This window comes from Cebus imitator, unplaced genomic scaffold, assembly GCF_001604975.1.
Source record: "Cebus imitator isolate Cc_AM_T3 unplaced genomic scaffold, Cebus_imitator-1.0 Scaffold76, whole genome shotgun sequence".
In the NCBI taxonomy this organism is placed as follows: Eukaryota; Metazoa; Chordata; class Mammalia; order Primates; family Cebidae; genus Cebus; species Cebus imitator.
Genome location: NW_016107391.1, coordinates 397,362 through 420,773, shown reverse-complemented (window position 1 = coordinate 420,773; position 23,412 = coordinate 397,362). Strand labels below are relative to the sequence as shown.

General features: G+C 38.6%; 1 protein-coding gene across 3 annotated transcripts in view; it reads left to right on the top strand.

The window, feature by feature from the left end:
• AMN1 (antagonist of mitotic exit network 1 homolog) overlaps positions 1-20,482 on the top strand; it is a 59,893-nt gene extending 39,411 nt beyond the window's left edge. Inside the window, exons 4-7 of one of the 3 annotated variants that reach the window (XM_017532172.2) lie at positions 876-1,093; positions 1,405-1,461; positions 3,989-4,100; positions 19,214-20,482. In XM_017532172.2, coding sequence (XP_017387661.1) covers positions 876-1,093; positions 1,405-1,461; positions 3,989-4,100; positions 19,214-19,287 — 461 coding nt within the window. In that variant the 3' untranslated portion in view covers positions 19,288-20,482. The other 2 variants (XM_017532174.2, XM_037739866.1) reach the window with 2 other exon arrangements.
• Positions 20,483-23,412: the final 2,930 nt, after the last annotated feature.

The following is a 23,412-nucleotide window of genomic DNA, read 5'->3' as shown; positions in this document are numbered from 1 at the left end:
CCGAGTAGCTGGGATTACAGGCACGTGCCACCATGCCCAGCTAATTTTTTGTATTTTTAGTAGAGATGGGGTTTCACCGTGTTGACCAGGATGGTCTCGACCTCGTGATCCACCCGCCTCGGCCTCCCAAAGTGCTGGGATTACAGGCTTGAGCCACCGTGCCCGGCAGAATTCTTGCTTATAATCAGTGCTCGATGTTAAGAAAGACACTGGGTAAGTCATTACCTTGTATTTTAAACATGTTTAACATAAACATGGGCCAGGCTAGGTGGCTTCTACCAGTAATCCCAGCACTTTTTTAGCTGGTAGGCTGGTGGACTGCTTGAGCTGAGGAGTTCGGCCAGCCTGGCCAGCACGGTGAACTGCCTCCCACCCCCACCGCATCTCTACAAAAAATACAAAAATTAGCCAGGCATGGTAGTGTACCCTGTAGTCCTAGCTACTTGGGAGACTGAGGAGGGAGAATACCTTGAGCCTGGGAGGTAGAGGTTGAAATGAGTCAAGATTGCACCACTACTCCAGCCTGGGTGACATGGGGATAGTCTGTCTCAAATTACTAAAAAATAAAGATTAAATAAATCATGGATGCATATGTCTATATTTTAAATATTTTGCCTGGTATAGTGGAACAACAAATGGCCAGTTCATATTTTGTTAAGGTTTCTTCGATGCCATATTACAAAAGAATTAATCATTAGATTAAATTTACCAGGCACTCTCCTAACAGTTTGTACAATGCATAGTTTTTTATAGCTAGACAGACTTCATTGTTCAATGTCACTGTTAGATGAATTAGTGAATCCTAACCTTTTTCCCCCTCTATAGACCTTTTTTTCCCCAATATTGGGTTTGTATTAAGATATATTTTCCCTCAGGAATAAAAGCTGTGGCTTCATCTTGTTCATACCTACATGAAGCTTCTCTGAAACGGTGCTGCAATCTCACTGATGAAGGAGTCGTTGCTCTTGCACTCAATTGCCAGCTGTTAAAGATCATCGATTTAGGTGGCTGCTTAAGTATTACTGATGTGTCCTTACATGCATTAGGAAAAAACTGCCCGTTTTTGCAGTGTGTTGACTTTTCAGCTACTCAGGTAAATGACATATAGGCCAAATGTGTCTGCCAAATGTATTTTCATGACTAATAAGAACATATAATAATTAGTTCATTTTGGTTTTGTTGAAATTATTGACTATTTCATGCTTTTATGGTTAAGTAATTGCAATATATTTTGGCACATTCCTCTCAAGTAACAAGGGTGGAAGGTATATATGATATATGGCTAAAACACATGTTTGTTGAATGGGAAGCAATAAGACTGTATCTAAATAAGTAATACATTTTTAAAAATTCTACTTCCATTGTCTGCTCTCATGGGCTGTGTTTCTTTTTCCCTTTGCTTAGGTATCTGACAGTGGTGTGATTGCACTTGTTAGTGGACCTTGTGCCAAGAAATTAGAGGTAATTTAAAAATAATTTTAAAGATAGTGGTGATTAAATTTTTATATTCTCAGAAATTATTTTTAAAACCTAGCAGATAACCAATGCTTTATCAGTTAAGTATTTTATGGACTTTTTTGGGGGAGGGGGTTTCTATCTCTTTATTGCCAGAGTTAATATAAACTGTTAAGGAAATAAAATAAAGGTATTTTAAAATAAAAACTCATTTTACTTCCAGTAAAATGTCTTATTTGCCAGAAGCTTTAGCTTCTAACAGATTTAAGAACCATCTCATTATGGATGAAGATTGTGAATATTTATTAGTCTAAATTTATAATAGGATTCCAGGTCTGACTGATATTTCTACCAGTAGTACTAATTCTCTTGCCATCCTTTCATTCTATTTTTCAATAGCCACATTGTACGATCATTTAAAAAGATTTTTTTTTTTGAGACAGAGTCTTGCACTGTTGCCCAGGCTGGAGTGCAGTGGCACAATCTCTGCTCACTGCAACCTCCACCTCCCAGGTTCAAGCAATTCTCTTGCCTCAGCCTCCCAAGTAGCTGGGACTACAGACGTGTGCCATCGGCTAATTTTGTATTTTTAGTAGAGACAGGGTTTCACCATGTTGGCCAGGCTTCTCACAAACTCCTGACCTCAGGCGATCCTCTTGCCTCAGCCTCCCAAAGTGCTGGGATTACAGGTGTGAGCCACCACACCCGGCCCAAAAAAGATCTCAAATTTGTGTACATCCTTTGAATTGAATGGCTAATGCACTTGTAACCTATTTCTAAATATATTAAGAAGTCTTTTATCCCAGGATTTTGGTTTCTGGAGGCTGAGGCAGAAGAATCGCTTGAACTTTTTCTTTCTTTTTTTCCTGTGGACCTTGCTGAGACAGAAATGGATCCTTTTCCTACTATGTATAAATCCATAAATAAGATATAGCATTGTTTTATATAGTTTCATAATATATATGTCCTTTTACAACTTGTGTTATTCAGAATTATGTTTTCTGAAAATTTTCAGGTGCAACTGAATTATAATTTACATACAAGAAAATTCATTCATTTTATGTGTATAATTAGATAAATTTTGGCAAATGTTATACAGCCATATAACCACTACCACAATTAATATATAGAACCTTTTCATCACCCTAAAAAGTTTTCTGTTTTCTCTGTGGTTTTCTTTTATTTATTTATTTTTTTTTTGGTCTCTGGTCCTTTGTAGTTGATCCCCTTCTGTGACCCTCTCTTTGGCAACCACTGATTTACTTTGTCATTGTTTTTCCTTTTCTACAATTGTATATAAATTCAATTTTATATAAATGGAATTCTGCAAAATATAATATAGTATTTTGGTTTTTATTTCTTTTACTTCTTTCACTTAGCATAATGTTTGCAAGACTGATCCATGTTGTTGCATATGTTAATATTTCATTCCTTTTTATTGCTAAGTAGTATTCCATAGCATGGATATGCTATAATTTATTTATAATTTTACCATTCAATGCAAAGATAAATAGCTGGGACTTAATTAAACTAAAGAGCCTTTGCACAGCAAAAGGAACAGTCAGCAGAGTAAACAGATAACCCACAGAGTGGGAGAAAATCCTCACAATGTATACATCTGACAAAGGACTGATATCCAGAATCTAGAACAAACTCAAACAAGTTAGCAAGAAAAAAGCAAACAGTCCCATCAAAAAGTGGGCTAAGGACATGAATAGACAATTCTCAAAAGAATATGTACAAATGGCCAAAAACATGACAAAATGTTCAATATCACTAATGATTGCAGAAATGCAAACCAAAACCACAATGTGATACCACCTTACTCCTGCAAGAATGGCCATAATAAAAAAATCAGGCCATGCATGGTGGCTCATGCCTGTAATCCCAGCACTTTGGGATGCCGTGGTGAGTGGATCACCAAAGGTCAGGAGTTTAAGACCAGCCTGGCCAACATGGTGAAACCCCAACTCTACTAAAAATATGAAAATTAGCTGGGTGTGGTGGCGTGCACCTGTAATCCCAGCTACTTGGGAGACTGAGGCAGGAGAATCTCTTGAACCCAGGAGGTGGAAGTTGCAGTAAGCCAAGATCACACCACTGCATTCAGGCCTAGATGACAGAGCTGAGACTCTGTCTCAAAAAAAAAGAAAAAGAAAAAAGAAGAAAATAATAGATGTTGGTATGGATGCAGTGAAGAGGGAACACTTCTACACTGCTGGTGGGAATGGAAACTAGTACAACCACTGTGGAAAACAGTGTGGAAATTCCTTAAAGAACTAAAAGTAGAACTACCATTTGATCCAGCAATCCCCCTACTGGGTATCTACCCAGAGGAAAAGAAGTCAGTATATGAAAAAGATACTTGCACACACGTTTATAGCAGCACAATTTGCAATTGCAAAAATGTGGAGCCAACCCAAATGCCCATCAATCAACAAATGGATAAAGAAACTGTGTTTCTCAAAATTGTTCATATTGTTATTATAGATCTATGTTTTCATTAGACTTTATTTTCTTTATTTTTGCATAGGAGATTCATATGGGACATTGTGTAAATCTGACTGATGGGGCTGTTGAAGCTGTCCTTACTTACTGTCCTCAGATACGCATATTACTCTTCCATGGATGCCCCTTGATAACAGGTTAGTGAGATAGACTGCTTGGGTTCAAATCCTGGCTTCATCTTTTACTAACTGTGTGACCTTGAGCATATTACTTAACCCATTTCATTATTCAGTTTCCTCATCTGTAAAACAGGCATAATGAAAGTACCTACCTCGTAGACTTGGTAATGATTATCTGTGAATTCTTTATATGGTGGCCTTGCACATAGTAAGAGCTCACTAAATGTTAGTCATGATAAGGCTGGGCACGGTGGCTCACGCCTGTAATCCCAGCACTTTGGGAGTCCGAGGTGGGTGGATCACGAGGGTTAGGAGATCAAGACCATCCTGGCCAACATGGTGAATGAGGTGGTGGTGGTGACTAGTGCTCAATAAATGTTAGCTATGAAGAGGATGATGATGGGAGCAATGGTTGTGTTCATGATATTGAACATGATGCTTTATATAAACAATAAGAAAATTTCAAATTTACAATATTACATCTATCAGATACACTAAATGACTTCTTAACTGTTACCAAACTGTAGACATTAAGATCAGAATAATTTGGACTCTTAGGCTAATGTGGCTCTTCACTGAAGGAGAACAAAGTAGCAATAGCTCATTTAGCATGTATAAGAGCCATGGTATATATCCTCCTACCGTAGAAACCATGGCGCCTCACCCTTTCATATTACCCCTATAATAGATCTCATACCATAATATAAACTGGATCTCACTTGTAAATCAGTAGTTATGCCCAGTCATTTCTTTAATTCCAGCTCATTTCTTTAATTACAGTCTAAACAATTTTTTTTTTTTTTTTGAGATGGAGTCTTGCTCTGTCACCCTGGCTGGAGGGCAGAGGCATAATCTCGGTTCACTATAACTTCTGCCTCCCAGGTTAAAGTGATACTCCTACCTCAGCCTCTCAAGTAGCTGAGACTACAGGCCTGCACCACCATGTCCAGTTAATTTTTGTATTTTTGGTACAGATGGGGTTTCATCATATTGACCAGGCTGGTTTTGAACTCCTGATCTCGTGATCCACCAGCCTCAGCCTCCCAAAGTGCTGGGATTACAGGCGTGAGCCACCGAGCCCAGCCAGTCTAAACGATTATTCTGTAGGTTAAGTTATTATCCTGGAAGTTCCTTTGACAACTTCTCTTTCAGTTTTAGGAAGTTCCTTTGACAACTTCTCTTTTATTTTTAGGAAGTCCCTTTGACAGCTTCTCACTTTTATTTTTAGATTGCTAACCTTAACTGAGGCTGTAACCATAGATTGTATTTGGGTATCAGTGACATCTGTAGTGAAGATTAGATCTTACTTTATGCAAACATATTTCTTAAGAAACTAGAGCTAGCAAGGACATATTAGACACTGGTGGCTGGGTGCAGTGGCTTATGCCTGCAATCCCAGCACCCAGGGAGGCTAGGGCGGGTGGATCACTTGAGCCTGGGAGGTTGACGCTGCAGTGAGCCATGGTCATGCCACTGCACTCCAGTCTGGGTGACAGAGTGAGACCCTGTGTCAAAAAAAAAAAAAAAAAAGAAAAGAAAAAAAGAAACTGTGGTTAACTCCACAGAAAGTTGTAAAGGGACAAGAGCAGGAAAACTGTCATTGTATACCCTTTTGTATCTTTTGAATTTTATATCATGTGAATTATTTTTAAACTATTAAAAATTAATTGGCCAGGTGTGGTGGCTGTCAGAACACAGATGATCCCTGACTTACAATGATCAATTTACAGTTTTTTGACTTTACAATGGTGCAAAAGCTGTATGCATTCAGTAAAGCCATACTTCAAGAACCTATGCAACCATTTTTTTCACTTTCAGTATAGTATTCAATAGATTACATGAGATTTTTAACACTTTATTATAAAATAGGCTTTGCGTCAGATAATTTTGGCTAACTGTAGGCTAATTTAAGTGTTCTGAGCATGTTTAATGTAGGCTAGGCTAAGCTATGTTGTTTGGTAAGTTAGGTATATTGAACCCATTTTCGATTTTGTGTATTTTTGACTTATAATGGGCTTATCAGGGTGTAACCCCATCATAGGTTGAAAAGCATCTATAGAGGTAAGGAACAAATACCAGTTTTCTTTTTTATTTTTTTTTGAGGCAGCGTCTCACTTTGTCACCCAGGCTAGAGGGCAGTGGCACAATCTCAGCTCTCTGCAACCTCCACCTCCCGGGTTCAAGCACTTCTTCTGCCTCAGCCTCTGGAGTAGCTGGGATTACAGGCATGCACTACCATGCCCAGATAATTTTTGCATATTTAATAGAGATGGAGTTTCACCTTGTTGGCCAGGCTGAACTTGAACTCCTGACCTCAGGTGATCCACTCACCTCGGTCTCTAAAGTGCTGAGATTACAGGTGTGTGCTACCATGCCCAGTCTAAATACCAATTTTCAAGTCTAGAAAATATACTGGAGTGGTTAATCAGATTTTCAAACCAAGGAGTCTTTTGAGATAAATCATGACATTACGGAGATCACTAGTAACCAAAGATACGTTAACATATCATGGATTTAAGATAAATGCCTAGTTGGTTTGATTCCAGAAACCAGGAAAGCATAATCACACTAAATCTTTTCACATCTACGTAATGGCTGAAAACACTGACCTTACCTACTCAACTGTAAACTTCTAAAGGACAGGATTATGCCATGTAAGTATTTGTCTGTCTTTCATATATAGTACAGTATTATACATATAATAGATACTCATAAATAGGTATAATTAATTCTTTATTATAAAAGTAAAATTATATTATTCTATAATTGGAAATTAAAATTAAGTTAGCAAGACTCAGTAGATATAAAATTCGAAAGTGAAAGACATGGCAGAGCTGCAGCTTTTCAAAAGAAATATTGAGAACCAAATTCATGCTGCTGCTTAACCTTTCACCTAGAGCCCCATGAGAGGGTGGCAGAGGGCCTGTTACATGTCCTCTGCAGTTGGGAGTGGGCATAGATCAGCTGCTTAGACAGAAGTGAAAGGTTTCCACTGCTTCATTAGAATCAGCCTAAATTCCCAGAATTTGAGGATGTATACATGTTTCCCACCAGTCAGATTGGGCATAGTGGGAGGGAGAGCCATCCTAGAAGGATGGGTGCAGAGTGCGATGGGTGGGATCTCAACAAAGAGAGTCTATGTTTTGCAACTTAAAATGTGATTTAGCGTATATAGTGGAAATAATTAGAAAGTCATAGTATTAACTGAATTTTCATTCAGGAGCAGGGGAAGAATAATCCTTCAATGAACAGCTTTAGAGGGACTAAGGGAGACAAAAGTAGAGTTGCTGTTAATGTTGTACCTTAAGATCCATCCTTGTTCAACATGCAAATTAAAATACCATTATAGGCCAGGCACAGTGGCTCATGCCTGTAATCCCAGCACTTAGGGAGGCTGAGGTGGGCGGATCACTTGAGGTCAGGAGTTCAAGACCAGCCTGGCCAACATGGTGAAACCCTGATTCTACTAAAAGTACAAAAATAAGCCAGGTGTGGTGGCAGGTGCCTGTAATCCCAGCTCCTTGGGAGGCTGAGGCAGAATGACTTGAACCTGGAAGGCAGAGGTGGCAGTGAGCTTCGATTGCACCACTGCACTCCAGCCTGGGCAACAGAAGGAACTCCATCTCAACAACAACAAAAAATTATAGAAAACAAAATTTAATTACAATTATAAAAATCTAAAAGATATTTGATATAAATGTAATTCACTGAAGAAGCACCTTAGATTTTGTATTTCCCCTTATGTTTCAGAGCAATTCTATTGGTTTTACTTCATATTTTTATGTTGGTGATGAGAAAATACTTAACCATTTGTAGGTTTCAGTAATTGAAATAATACTTTCTGGTAGTATTTTTCAAATAGGCCACAGGACCCATTTACAGGATTCAAAAGAGTTTTTCTTTATGTATGTTATATTTGTTAAATTAAAATTTGTATTAAAACATAAATTTTTAGTAGACATTCATTTTTTAAAAATTATGAATCTATTACCTAGAAAAGAGATACATTTTCATTCAGATCATCACTTTTCAGATCATTGTGGATACTTTCCTTTGATACCCCAAAACTCAGCACATGGTAATTGCTTAAGGGCTATTGCAATGTGGAAGTCAAAAACATATCAATGAACTTTTCATACATTCGTGTTATGATCCACTAGTCTGTCTTGAATTTTGAGTTGATCTTTACCCATGCATAATTTTGTAACATCATGCATTGGCAGTTTGGAAAATATTGGTTCTCTGAGTTATATAAATGTCTTATATATTGATACATTTCATTATCCAAAACAAAAATCAGTTGTTAATATCATGGCTGATATCATTAGAAAGGACCTGGATAGCTTTCAAGATCACAGTGGCAGCTACAAGGCTTCCAAACTTCACTTGAAAGCTAAAGTTTTATCACTGATAACAAATCCTTGTCATTTGTTTTCTTTGAAACGATAGCCTCATTTCTCCCATTTTCACAAAATACTCTGCCAAGTACTCAAGTAAGAATAACCTTACACTGCCAGTCACTGTATTAGTCTGTTTTCACCCTGCTGATACAGACATACCTGAGACTGGGTAATTTATAAAGAAAAAGAGGTTTAATGGACTCAGTTCCACATGGCTGGGAAAGCCTCACAATCATGGCTGAAGGCAAAAGGCATGTCTTACATGGCAGCAGACGAGTGAGAATGAGGGCCAAGTGAAAGGGGTTTCCCCTTTTGAAACCATCAGATCTCATGACACTAATTTGCTATCACAAGAACAGCACAGGAAAGACTTGCCCCTATGATTCAATTACCTCCCACCGGGTCCCTCTCACAACATGTGAGAATTGTGATAGCTATAGTTCAAGATGAGATTTGGGTGGTGACACAGCCAAACCGTATCAGTCATTCTTTTAAAAAGTAAAAATGATGTTCCATGAGAAAAGTGACTAGTTCAGCTCACATCCCTGAAAGGGTCTCAAACTATAGAATATGCAGATCAGGCCAGGTGCGGTGGCTCATGCCTATAATCCTAGCATTTTGGGAGGCCGAGGCGGACAGATCATGAGGTCAAGAGATCGAGACCATCCTGGCCAACATGGTGGAAACCCCATCTCTACTAAAAGTACAAAAAATTAGCTGGGCCTGGTGGTGCACGCCTGTTGTCCCAGTTACTCAGGAGGCTGAGGCAGGAGAATTGCTTGAACAGAAGTTGCAGTAAGCTGGGATTGCACCACTGCACTTGGTGACAGAGGGAGACTCTGTCTCCAAAAAAAAAAAATGCAGATCATACTTTGGGAACCACTGCTTTATGGTAAAGAAAAATTATCAGTGAACTTCAGCATTTGCAGCAAGAATAGCATATCCTTTTTTGTTCAGGCATGTTAGCTCACACCTGTAGCCCCACACTTTGGGAGGCTAAGGCAGGTAGATCACTTGAGGTCACGAGTTTGAGACGATCCTGGCCAACTTGGCAAAACCCACTCTCTACTAAAAATACAAAAATTAGCTGGGCACAGTGGCATATGCCAGTAATCCCAGCTACTCTGGTGGCTGAGGCAGGAGGATCACTTGAGCTTGGGAGGCAGAGGTTGCAGTTAGCCAAGATTGTACCACTGTACTCCTGAGTGACAGGGTGAGACGCTGTCTCAAAGAAAAGAAAAGAATTGAATAGCATATCCCTTCCAAATCACTTCTTATATTTTCATGTGGCTGCCAGAAGTGGTGAAAGTAGACAGAAATGGCAGGAGTTCAAAATATTTGGAATAGAATAGAAATACTTTTGGATCACAGTTGGTTAATGCTGGACTAGGTATTACTGTTACATAAATGATCTAAAAATGACCTTTTGGGCCCTGTGTTGTTTACTTCTTCACAGCAACCAGGACTGTTAGCTCAAAAGCCCCTCAGCACCAAATCCAACTTTTACGCATCCAATTGTTTAAGTATGGCCTAAATAAGCAAACTGTTAGCCATCTAGAGCCCACCTGCTTTACATACCCTGCAAACTACACTCAACATCTACTACCCGTAGATAAGGTAAAAACCCTGGCGTATAAAAGACCCCCAACCCACTGCTGTCCTTTGGAGCTCTCTAACCCAGAGATCCCCCCATCTTTCTGCTAAACAACATCATGACACATACACCCTCTCTCTAGTCCTCCAGGAATTCTCTTACCCTCCCCATTCTCAGTAGTGGCTGCCCTAGCCCTACACTGTTGTTGCCTTTGGCAGCTTTCATGCTGTGAGGGACTTCCCTGCATGCAAACCTGTCAAAGTGCAGTCCAAAAAGAGCTTGTTGTGTCCCACTGCCACCTTGTGGTCACATTCTTTTTCTTTGTTCTGCCCTGAAATCCTTCAGATTAACTACAGTTACATAGTATGGCATAACATAAAATAAAAAGTGTTTATATGTCCAAAAAGTTTGTGAAGTGCAACATGCCACTATTATGAATGTTAATTTGTCAAACGCTCTGAGAAATACTATAGATAAGAAACTGTTTAACTTTGTTTATCCAAGCATTTCCAAATTTCTAGCATGGAACACTTTTTTGATTAACCTAGCCAACTCCATCATATTTTATTATGTTATTTTTCTGATCCCTGATTTCACAGAATAAGAAAGTGAGATATTAAAATGTCATTTGTGGTAGGATGCGGTGGCTCACGCCTGTAATCCCAGCACTTTGGGAAGCTGAGGTGGGTGGATAGCTTGAACCCAGGAATTTGACACCAGACTGGGCAACATAGTGAAACCCTGCATCTATAAAAAAATTTGTAAATTAGCTAGGCATGGTGGTGCATGCCTGTAGTCCCAGCTACTCAGGAGGCTGAGGTGGGAGGATCGCTTGAGGCCTGAGGAGCTTGAAACAAGCCTGCACATTAACTGAGACTCGGTCTCTAAAAAAACAATAATAGTGCTAAGACTAAAACTAAAATCTTAAGATATAGCGAAATGAGCACTGACCCCATCCGTTGCCATCTCTCCAAAACATCGAATGCATCACTTAACTCTTATGGATCTCAACTTTCCCATGTGCCTATTGGCCAATTATCATAACATTGAGAGATCTAATATTAATAATAATGCAAGAGGCTGGGCATGGTGGTTCACACCTGTAATCCCAGCACTATGGGAGGCCAAGGCGGGTAGATAACCTGAGATCAGGACTACAAGACCAGCCTGGCCGATATGGCGAAACCCTGTCTCTACAAAAAATACAAAAATCAGCCGGACGTGATGGTGCATGCCTGTAATCCCAGCTACTTGGGGGGCTGAGGCAGGAGAATTGCTTGAACCAGGGAGGCAGAGGTTATGGTGAGCTGAAATTGTGCCACTGCACTCCAGCTTGAGCAACAAGAGCAAAACTCCATCTCAAAAATTAAAAAAAATAAACATAATAATGCAAGAGTTCATACAATGTATTCAACCTTGAGTCATCACATCAAAAAAATAAATTTTTAAAAATAGTTCATATAAAATGGATTTTATTAATAGTTTCTTTAAAGAGAAAAAAGCTAAAGAAATTTTAACTACCGAGATTTTTTCTACTTCTCCCACTTTCCCATCAATACCCCTAAATCTTCTATAATGTTATATTTTTGCTAACATTATTGAATGGAAGTAAAGTGTTCACCTTACATTTGATTTTTTATTTCTTCTTTTTCCAAGGAAGATAAATGCTGGTTGTGTTTGTGGGGTTTTTTTTTTTTTCTGTTTGATAAATGGAAGTCCTTTCTTTCTTCGTGACACCTTATAAAACATGATTCCTCGTATTTATATGTTCATATGATTGCTCACATATGAGTATTGAAGACAATAACATTTATACTCTATAGAAAGTATTTACTATACTTGCATATGCATGTGCAATTATAATATTGTTACCCTCAAAACAACCTGACACCCAAATTAAATTAGCAGTGCTCACTGTCATTTCTCATCAGATCTCCTGAATTAACCTATCTTCTCTACTATGTTTCTAAGTATTTATAAAATTTCTTAACGTTAGTCGGACTAAAATATAACTTCACATTATCAATTAAGACTTGAAACTGTTAGAAGCACTCTTGAGTTGGTTTCTGCAGAAGAGATAAAAACTAAGCTGCTATTTGAAATATGAAAATTATAGTTTTATAGATGTCATAACAGGATGAAAATAGTTTTTAAACTTACTAAATCATTTTAATTCAATTGTGTCTGAAATGATTGGCAGTAAGTTCAACTTACATACCTTTGTAATCTCCTGCAACAGACATGCATTTCTCGTAGTTAAGCATGTTTCACAGTATTCAAAGACATGGAGGATTTTAGAAGGGCAATAAAGCAGTTAGAGAGTCCTTATGTTTTACACTGAGAGGCAGGAAAATCCATCAGGAAATCTGCCATTTTCGATTTAGTTGACCTGAATTTTAGTCATATCTGAGGATTTGTTTCAACCTAATTAAAGGCAAGTTCTTTACTTAGATTCTGGATAATATAAATGTCAAGATTTGCAACAAAGAGCCAAAAACAGTATTTTAAAATTTTATTTATTCATTTAGAAATAGAGACAGGGTTTCGCCATATTGGTCAGACTGGTCTCAAACTCCTGGGCTCAAGCGATCCACCCACTACAGCCTCCCAAAGTGCTGGGATTACAGGCATGAGCTGCCATGCCCAGCCAAAACAGAATTGTTTGTTTGTTTGTTTGAGACAGAGTTTCGCTCTTGTTGCCCAGGCTGGAGTGCAATGGAGTGATAGCTCACTGCAACCTCCACCTCCCAGGTTCAAGCAATTCTCTTGCCTCAGCCTCCTGAGTAGCTGGGATTACAGGCATGCAACACCACGCCTGGCTAATTTTTTGTAATTTTAGTAGAAATGGGGTTTCATCATGTTAGCCAGGCTGGTCTCAAACTCCTGACCTCAGGTGATCCACCTGCCTTAGCCTCCCAAAGTGCTGGTATTACAGGTGTGAGCCACCACGCCTGGCCCCAAAACAGTATTTTAAGACCCAAGTGGTTTGCTTCAGGATTTCCCTTTATTTAAAGCTGATTCTTTGCTTAAAGGGATAACTCATTTTTTTATTTCATAGTTGTCTTAATTCTATATTCTGTTTTCTCATTAATTCATTCATTCATTCCTGATCCTGCATGACATATTTCTTTTTGCCAGATCACTGTAATGAAGCATTAGGACTTTGATCATCATTTGTAAAAATATGCTCAAGCCGTACTTTTTTCACAGTGTGTTCTATAATAATGTCTAAATTGGGCCAGGCATGGTGGCTCACACCTGTAATCCCAGCACTTTGGAGGCCAAGGCGGTCAAATCACAAGGTCAGGAGTTTGAGACCAGCCTGACCAACATGATGAAACCCTGTCTCTACTAAAAATACAAAAATTAGCCGGGCATGGTGGCACACCCCTGTAATCTTGGCTACTCAGGAGGCTGAGGCAGGAGAATTGCTTGAATCCAGGAGGTGGAGGTTGCAGTGAGCTGAGACTGCGCCACTGCACTACAGCCTGGGCAACAGAGCGAGACTCCATCTCAAACAAACTCTAAATTACATTTTCCTTGAACATTTGAAAAAAAAATACTTTGTTAATAATTTGTATTTCCCATAGTTTCTTCTTATTCTTGGTGCTCCAAATGCTCCTGCCATGAATCTTTCAAAGATTCATGTATCTTTGAAAGATACATTTATCTTGTCATCTATATTGTCATAGATTTTTACAGAGTTGGTCAACAGTTGCTTAGAGGTTGGGAGGCAGAAGGGTTTAATACCTTTCCTCACCCACCATAAGGGTCAAGGCTGACAGTCCTATAGGAAAAGGCAGGTTAATAAGAGAAAGTCATAGCAGGTTTATTTAGTCAAAGATTTATAGGAGACTTCAGAAATGAAGAACCAAACACCCAGGAAAAACTGCTTGTTTTTATGCTTATGAAGCATGGACAGCCATGTAGAAATGTGATTGGAGAAGGGAATGAGCTAATAGTAACAGAGTGGAGAGACCCTGCAAGGCCTGTTTGTTCGGATTCTTCTTGGCCTTTGTGGCATTCCTTTTTCCAGGGTACAGGACGGGGCCCCTCTGACCTCCTATCCAACAAGGATAGATCAGAGAATTTCTTTATGGCCACCTCCTAGGTTGAAAGGCTGGGGAAGTTTAGAGTAATATTTTTAGGTTTTATGGCTTACTTTGGGGAAAAGGGTTCTAGTTTCTCTGACCCACCTAGGGGAAGAGGAATCCTGGTTTCTGTGACTCACCTGGGGAGAATAAAGGGTAAGAGATAGGAAGGCAGGAAAAGGTCAGAGACCTTGGTTTTGAGGCTGATTCTGAGGCCTTCCAATGTCCTAGTTCAAAGTACTCAGCATGCCAAAGTGCCATACTTTGGGGAATCGTTTTCTGAGCCCCAACAGGGCCATCTATACAACTCCTTCATTTTAAAGAGAAGGGAACAGAGATACAATTGATTTAAGTGGTTTGCCCCACATCTTAGAAATAGTTGATAGAACTGGAAGTAAAACCTAAGTCATCTGAACCACAATCTATAATTCTTTCCTGAGCCTTTGGTGTAAAGTGGCTTAACTGTTACTAGGATAGGGAAACAGATAGGAAGGTGCCATCAAGCATCAGTTGTATGATTAGCATAAGTGACCCATTAGCTCTTTTTCAGTCTGGATAGTATGTGTTTCTATAAAATATTCTGCCAAGGGATTATGAAATACTTAGCAACCCCATCGTTTTCCCTGAAGCATAAAAAAGTCATTGAATATTCCTACTATTTAAACCCACAGTCCTAAATACTCTATCTTCATGGGAAGAAGCTGCCTAAGGAGACTGTAATATAATACTGCCATCTAGCATCAAAAATTTTAAATTACATTAAAATGTTAGATGCTTACTACTGGAGGGAAAAGCATCTTCCTATAATGTACAATAGTGAATTCCCACAGAAGAGTAACAAATGTAAACAGAAGATAAATATTTATATATAATGTTTGATAACATATTCACAATTTGAAAAAATGCCAAAATAATCATAGAAACACAAGCTAAAATGAAATTGGGAAGTATATGTCTCTATTTTGTTCTTTTTCAAAATTGCATTTGAGTGTTCTGGGTTCCTCCAATTCTCATACAAATATTGGAATCATCAATTTATTTTTGTTCTTGTTGTTGAGACAGGGTCTCTGTCACCCAGACTGGAGTGCAGTAGTGCCATCTCGGCTCACTGCAGCCTTGACCTCCAGGGTTCAAGCGACTGTCCCACCTCAGCCCTCCAAGTAGCTGGGACAACAGGTGTGCACCACCACTCCTGGCTAATTTTTGTATTTTTAGTAGAGGTGGGGTTTCACCATGCTGCCCAGGCTGGTCTCTAACTACTAAGCTTGAGCAATCTGCCTGCGGTGGCCTCCCGAAGTGCTGAGATTGCAGGCGTCAGCCACCCTGCCAGGCCCCATCTGATTGGTTTCTGCAAAAAATAAAAAGCCAGCTTGTATTTTGATATGAATTACATTGAATCTGTAGGCAATTTGGGAAATGTTGCTATTTTAATAATACTAAGTCTTCTGATCTATGAACATGGATGTCTGTTTATTTAGATCTTTAATGTCTTTCAATAATGTCATATGGTTTTCAGAGTAAAGGTTTTTCACTTTCATTCGATATATTCCTAAGTATTCTGTTCTTTTTGATGGTAACATCAATGGAGTTATTTTCTAGTTCATTTATTAATTGTTATTAATTGTTCTTGTATAGCAATACGTTTGATTATTAATTGTTCTTATATAGAAATACATTTGATTTTTATATATTGTTCTTGTACCTTGCTGAACTCATTTATTCTATTTTTTTAGTAAATTCCTTGGGATATTGTATATACAATATAACGTCATCTACAAATAGTTTTACTTCTTCCTTCCAACGTGAATGCCTTTTATTTCTTTTTCTTGCCTAATTTCCATGGATAGAACCTCTGGTACAATGTTGGATAGAAATGGCAAGAGTGGACGTCCTGGCTGGACACAGTGGCTTGTGCCTGTAATTCCAGCACTTTAGGAGGACAAGGCAGGTGAATCAGGTCTCGAACTCCTGAGGTCAGGAGTTTGAGACCAGCCTGGCCAACATGGTGAAACCCTGTCTCCACTAAAAATACAAATTAGCTGGGTGTGGTGGCGGGTGCCTGTAATCCCAGCTCCTCAGGAGGCTGAGGCAGGAGAATCACTTGAACCCGGGAAGCAGAGGTTGCAGTGAGCCAAGGTCACACCATTGCACTCTAGCCTAGACAAGAGCAGGATTCTGTCAAAAAAAAAAAAAAAAAAAAAAAGTAAACATCCTTGTCTTGTCTTGATCCTAGGAAAAAAAAATTAATTTTTCACTATTAAGTATGATATTAGCTATAGGTTTTTCTTGTTCATTTTTGAGACTGGGCCTTCTCTGTTGCTCAGGCTGGAGTGCAGTGGTGTAAACACACTCCCTGCAATCTCTGCCTCCCAGGCTCAAGCAGATCCTCCTACCTCAGCCTCCAGAGAAGTTGGGACTACAGGCATGTGCCACTACATTCGGCTTATTTTTAAATTTCTTTTGCAGAGACAAGGTCTCACTCTATTTCCCAGGCTGGTCTTGAACTCCTGGGCTCAAGTGATACTCTCACCATGGCCTCCCAAAGTGTTGGGATTGTAGGCATGAGCCACTGTACCCTGACAGCTATGGTTTTTCATAGATGCCCTTTATCAGCTTGAGGAAGTTCTCTTTTCTTAGTTGGTTGAATGGATTGGTTTTTGTCAAATGGTGTTTCTTTTTTCTTTTTTTTGTTGAAACTGAGTCTTGCTCTATTGTCCAGGCTGGAGTGCAGTGGCACCATCTCAGCTCACTGCAACCTCTGCCTCCTGAATTCAAGTGATTCCCCTACCTCGGCCTCCCAAGTAGCTAGGATTACAGGCACCCACCACCATGCCTGGCTAACTTTTTTTGTATTTTTAGTAGAGACAGGGTTTTGCCATCTTAGCCAGGCTGGTCTTTAACTCCTGACCTCAGGTGATCTGCCCTCCTCAGCCTCCCAAAGTCTGTGATTATGGCCGTGAGCCACCGCACCTGGCCAAATGGTGTTTGTCTATTGAGATGATCATGTGGTTTTAGTTCTTTGTTCTACTGGAATGGTGTAGGTGGTAAGCTGAATAATGCTCCCACCCACCAAATGATATCCATGTTCTAATGCCCAAAATATGAGTATGTTATGTTACATAAGGTTGCCAATGGAATTAAAGTTGCTAATCAGTTGATCTTAAAATGGGCAGATTATCCTGGATTATCTATCTAGACCCAATATAATGATAAGGGTCCTTAAAAGTAGAAGGAGAGAAAAGGACCATAGAGATGGCAGCTTGAGAAGGACTCTGCCCAATGTTGCTCACTTTAGAGAAGCAGGAAGGAATATAAGGAACGTGGTGGTCTCTAGAAGCTAGAAAAGTCAAGGAAGTAGATTCTCCTGTAGAGCCTCAAAAAAAAAAAAAAAAGATCAGACTTGCCTCTAAAAAGTAATGCAGACCTGCCCACACCTGATTTTAGCCCAATGAGACCCATTTTTTTCTAATTTTGACCTTCAAAAGTGTACAATAACAAATTTTTTGCTTTAAGCCACTAAGTTTGTGGTAATTGTTATAGCAGGAATAGAACATTAATACAGTATATCATACTAATTAATTTTCAGATGTTAAACTAACCTTGCATTCCTATGATAAATCTGTTGGTTATGGTATGTAATGCTTTCTTCTAGTGGCTGGATTTGGTGTGCTGGTGTTTTGTCAAGCATTTTTTAGTCTATATTAATAAAAGATCCTGGTCTGCAGTTTTATTTTTATGTGATGTCTTTGTCTGGCTTTAGTATCAGGGTAAAACTGATCTCACAGAAAGAATTGGAAAGTGTTCCCCCTTCTTCTATAGCCACTCCAGTTTTGTCATGGTTGCCATTTAAATGCTACGTCTTTGTCTGTTCTTTCACTTTCAACATAGTTTGAACCTATCTTTGATTTAGATTTCCTCTGCAATAACCAATAATATTTTTATGACCATGAATAAAACTGTATTTATCTTACTAGCTGCTTTTTTAAAAAACTGAATTATAAACCTTTGTTTTCCCAATGATAATTTCTCATTTCTAGACACACTCTGGTTCTTTTGCTGGCAATAAACCTTGGTATTTTTGCTTAATTTTGTTTAACTTAGAATAAAATTTGGTCACCATATATGTTGAGTCAATCTTTTTTTTTTTTTTTTCCTACTGGTCTGTGAAATCTGTAAGTCTAGGAACCACCAAATTACAGGATTTCCAAGACTGGGTTAGAGATACGTTGTACATAAAACATAGGTTGTATCTCTGGAAACAAGTTTGTTAAACTTATGAATAAACTAACAAAATTTTGTCAGTATTTTTGCTTTAATTCAGATTTTGTAAAGACATTCTAAAGCTGAGATGGGAACCATATCAAAATCACAACTGTACATTGTGAAAACTGAAAACCATCTATATGCCCAATAATATAGATTGGTTTAATTACAGTATATTTATATAATGGTTATCTATTTAAAATCCTGCTTTATAATAGTATTACACAGACATGGAAAGATGTTCAACTACAGGTAAACTTGTCACGTTCTGGTGACTGCTACCTCCTCTAACTCTGGGTGTGTTGCAGCTTCCCAAAGTGGTTTAACATCCCTACTGGCTTTCTTTAATCCTGCTCACTTTTTTGGTAAATATTCCCTTCATTAAATCCTGTTCAGCCACCTCACTTCAGTGAGTCATCTATTTCTGGCTAAGACCCTGAAAAAGGTTATTAACCATTAACACAGGTTAATGGTGAAAATACCATTACTCTGGTTGGTGAAATTATGATGAAATTACAGAGAAAACAACAAATACCTGGTTTTTTTTGTTTGTTTGTTTTTTAAACAAGTATTACCATGATAGGTGCACTATACCTAATAATAGTGATGGCTACCATTAACTAATTATTAGTGAGTTAGTTGTATACTGTGCTTTATAAATCACTTCCTTTAATCCTTTAAATTATTGTATAATAGTTAACATCACCTCCAGTTAGACATGAGGAAACATTAAACATTTTTTATTATTGTGGATTAATATAGTTTCATTGTTTTGTTTTATAGATCATTCACGAGAAGTGTTGGAACAATTAGTAGGCCCAAACAAACTAAAGCAGGTGACATGGACTGTTTATTGATGCTTTTTTGAAGATGATCAACGCTAGGAAAGCTTATCAAAACCACTTTTCCAGGAAACCATCTATAGAGATTTGCATTCTACTTAATTTAACAATAATTTTAATTATTTCCTTGTCCTTAAGTTATAACTCTCAAAGAATTAGTTAAGTCTTTGTATATACAAAGTTTGTGCTTTATTCTTAAACAGCTTAGTAGTGCTATTATTCAATATCTGTTGGATGAATCATTACTTTTAAAACCATAATCCTAGCATGAACTCTGATCTATTTTAGGGGGAGGGAGGGTGTTGGATTTTGTTTCTTAAATAACAAAGTTTAAAATTAACAGTTTTCCCTTGAGATTTCCTTCTCCTATGTAGGTATTTTAGCTATTGTTATAAGAGAAAATTTACCTGTATATATAAACCTTGGGAGAATCTAAGTAAAAGTATTTCTAAAAGCATAGTTTACCTTCCTGTTTTCTGGCTCTTACCTTTCTGGAGTATTTAAATGCTCATTTGCCAAAAGCAAACCTGAATATCAGGCCTGTTAATTCTTCAAGAAGAATTTAGGTATTTGTTTGCTGAAATGAAGTAACTTATTAGCCATTCAGCATATTAGTATTGCAGAGACTTTTGCCCAGCCACTTATTTCATTGATTTTTATGGCTACTCTTCCCAATTACATTTTATTCATCTGTAAGCTTTTCTTCCCTGGCAAAATTGCATTCAAAAATGTGTAAAAAAGAGTAAATACAGAATATCACTGCAGAGATTTGTATCCTCAGGTTCTACTGATTTCACATTGTGAAATAAACAGCAAAGGTCTTAGTTTTCAAGTGAAAACTCTTTGGTAATCACAAAATTACCTGACATATACTATGCTTAAACTAACCTCCAAGTTTAGCATATTCATTTTGCCATGAGCCTGTCTTGTTGGGATTTTCTTAAAAGATTTCTTATTTTGCCTCTGATGTAGTGAAAAACAGGGAAAGTAGGCTAACTTTCTTGTGTATGTTTGGGGAGTACTTATTCAACTCCATTTCTTATCCTTACTATTACTTTATAAATGTGATGTGTGTATAGTGTGGATATATATGTTGCCACTGCAAAGGTGGTACATATGTATATATGTGCAAAATGGGTAAGGCCTGTTCTATCAATGAAACTTTTCTAAATACAAATTCAATAAAATTTAATACTGAATATTTAACCAAGTCAATTGCATTTTCCCCTTTTTGTAGAAACTAGTTTCGACATCTAAGTTGTGAGCTTCTTTGGATTCACGAAGGATTTATCTTCCTAAAACGGTTTTTAGTTTGATCTTCTTCCTTTTTTATATTGCTAGTTGCATTAGCTATTTCTCACCACTCTGTTTAAAATATCTGTACCCCATTCAGTACCCAGTATTCCCTATCACCCTTACCTCTTTTTCTCCTTGCCACCTATCACCATCTGATGCCTGTTTTATTTGTTCCTTATGTCTCCCCACTCAAGAATATAAATTTCATAAGGACAAAATATTTACCTTGTTTTTTCATTGCTATATCCCCATATCTCCAGTGCCTAGAACAGTGCCTGGTAGATAATAAACACTCAACTATTCACTGAATAAGTAAATACAGAAAAATAAAGGAGGAAAGAAAGAAACACCCAGTAATACCCAGCCTGGCCAATGTTGCGAGACTCCATCTCTAGAAAACATAGAAAATTAAAAAACTAGCCAGCCATCATGGTGGTGCAGCTACTCAGGAGGCTGAGGAAGGAGGGTTACCTGAGTCTGGAAGATCAAGGCTGCAGTGAGCCATGGCCACATCACTGAACTCCAGTCTGGATGAGACAGCAAGACCCTGTCTAAAAACAAAAACGAAAAAACCAATAGCAACCAAAAAAAAAAAAAAAAACCATTTCCAGTCTCTAGTCTGATTTATATTTTCTAATATAAAGAAATTGGAGCCAGGCGTGGTGGCTCATGTCTGTAATCCCAGCACTTTGGGAGGCTGAGGTGGGTGGCTCACCTGATGTCAGGAGTTCAGGACCAACCTGGCCAACATGGTAAAACCCCATCTGTACTAAAAATACAAAAAATTAGCCAGGGTGGTGACACATGTCTGTAATCCCAGCTACTCAGGAGGCTGAGGCAGGAGAATCACTTGAACCCAGGAGGCAGAGGTTGCAGTGAGCCAACGTCACGCCATTGCACTTCATTCAGCCTGGGTGACAGAGTGAGACCCTCATCTCAAAAAAAAAAAAAAAAAGAAATTGGAAGTCTTCACTCCCATCCTCACAATAAGAAAAAAAGCTGAATAAACTGAAAAATCAGCAACACTTAGACCCATTAGAGAATTAAGGTTAAAGAGAAAATGCCTCACAAATTAGAAAGGCAAATACAAAAAACCACAGCTTACAGGGAGCAGAAGCCTGTTGCTGGAGCCGGTAACAGTAGGAACATTTATGCTGTAATTCCTGAGTTGCTGGAGGCTCCACATGGATGGACTTAAGAATCAAAAGCTCCAGCCCCGCGCAGTAGCTCATGCCTGTAATCCCAGCACTTTGGGAGACTCAGGTGGACCACCTGAGGTCAGTAGTTCGAAACCAGCCTGGCCAACATGGCAAAACCTTGTCTTTACTAAAAATGCAAAAATTAACTGGGCCTGGTGGCAGGTGCCTGTAATCCCAGTTACCTGGGAGGCTGAGGCAGGAGAACCACTTGAACCCAGGAGGCAAAGTTTGCAGTGAGCCAAGATCATGCCATTGTACTCCAGCCTGGATGACAAAAGTGAAACTTCATCTAAAAAAAAAAATAATAAAATAAAATAAGAATCAAAAGCTCCAGGAGTCTGTCCATAAATGTTATGTAACCATGTGTGGCAACCCTACAGTTACTCTGAACCTATTCTGCTTTTGGGAGCTGCCCAATTCACAGATTTTTCTTTGCTCAGTTAAACTTTGTTAAATTAAAACAAACAAACTCCAGGAGGCCCACTTTTAGGGGAGACACCGCACTTTTATAGTTTTGCCTCCAGAATACCTACCAGGTTCTCAGGTGAGGATCAGAGAAAAATCCCCTCTTACTTCTGGTACGAGGATGGGGAAAGTAACCATTTTGCAATATGCCCAAGTGTTCAATTCTCCTTAACAAAAGCCAGCTCTCAAGGGAAACTATTTTACCAGAACCCACCTGACCTACAGGAAAGGAAGTACCCAACTCCAGCTGCCTCTAGCCTTCCTGTCTCACCAAATGGACCAAAAAAAAAAAAAAAAAAAGCTGAAAGCATTTTTGAAGGTCATAGCAGGGGCACAGGCTGACTTAACTGACTGAGACTTAATCACAGGACTATAGAACATACCTTCTCCCATACCTTATTATATCAATTAGGCTACTGTATAATAACAGGGAATTACAGGTGAAAAAAACTACAAGCCTCAGACTCTACATAAGAAGGAATCTCTAGGGAAACTCAAAGATAACAGGGGAGATAATAGCAAGGACAATATAGCAAGGAAAATTTAGCCTGTAACACCTATACTACAAACAGTAGCCCTACCCAGATTTTAAAACCTAACATTACCTTAGTTTGGCTGTTTCTTTTATCCAATACATCATGTCCAGCTATCAACAAAAAATTACAAGTCATGCTAAAAGACAAAATGTCTGAAAAGACAAAATAAGGCCAGGCACGGTGGCTCACACCTGTAATCCTAGCACTTTGGGAAGCCGAGGTGGGTGGATCACCTGAGGTCAGGAGTTCAAGACCAGCCTGGCCATCATGGTGAAACCCTATCTTTAAAAAAAAAAAAAGACAAAACAAGCATTAGAACCAGACTCAGATATGGCAGAGATTTTAGAATTATCAGATCACAAATGTAAAATAACTGATTAACATGCAAAAGGCTCTAATGGGAAAAGCATACAACATGCAAGAATGATGGGTGACGTAAGCAGAGATAGAAGCTATAAGAAAAAATCAAAAGGAAGTGATAGAAATAAAAAACATTGTCAGGCCAGGTGTGGTGGTGCACACCTGTAATCCTAGCACTTTGGAAGGCCAAGGTGGGTGGATCACCTGAGGTCAGGAGTTCGAGAACAGCCTGGCCAACATGGTGAAACCTTGTCTCTCTCTCTCTCTCTCTCTTTTTTTTTTTT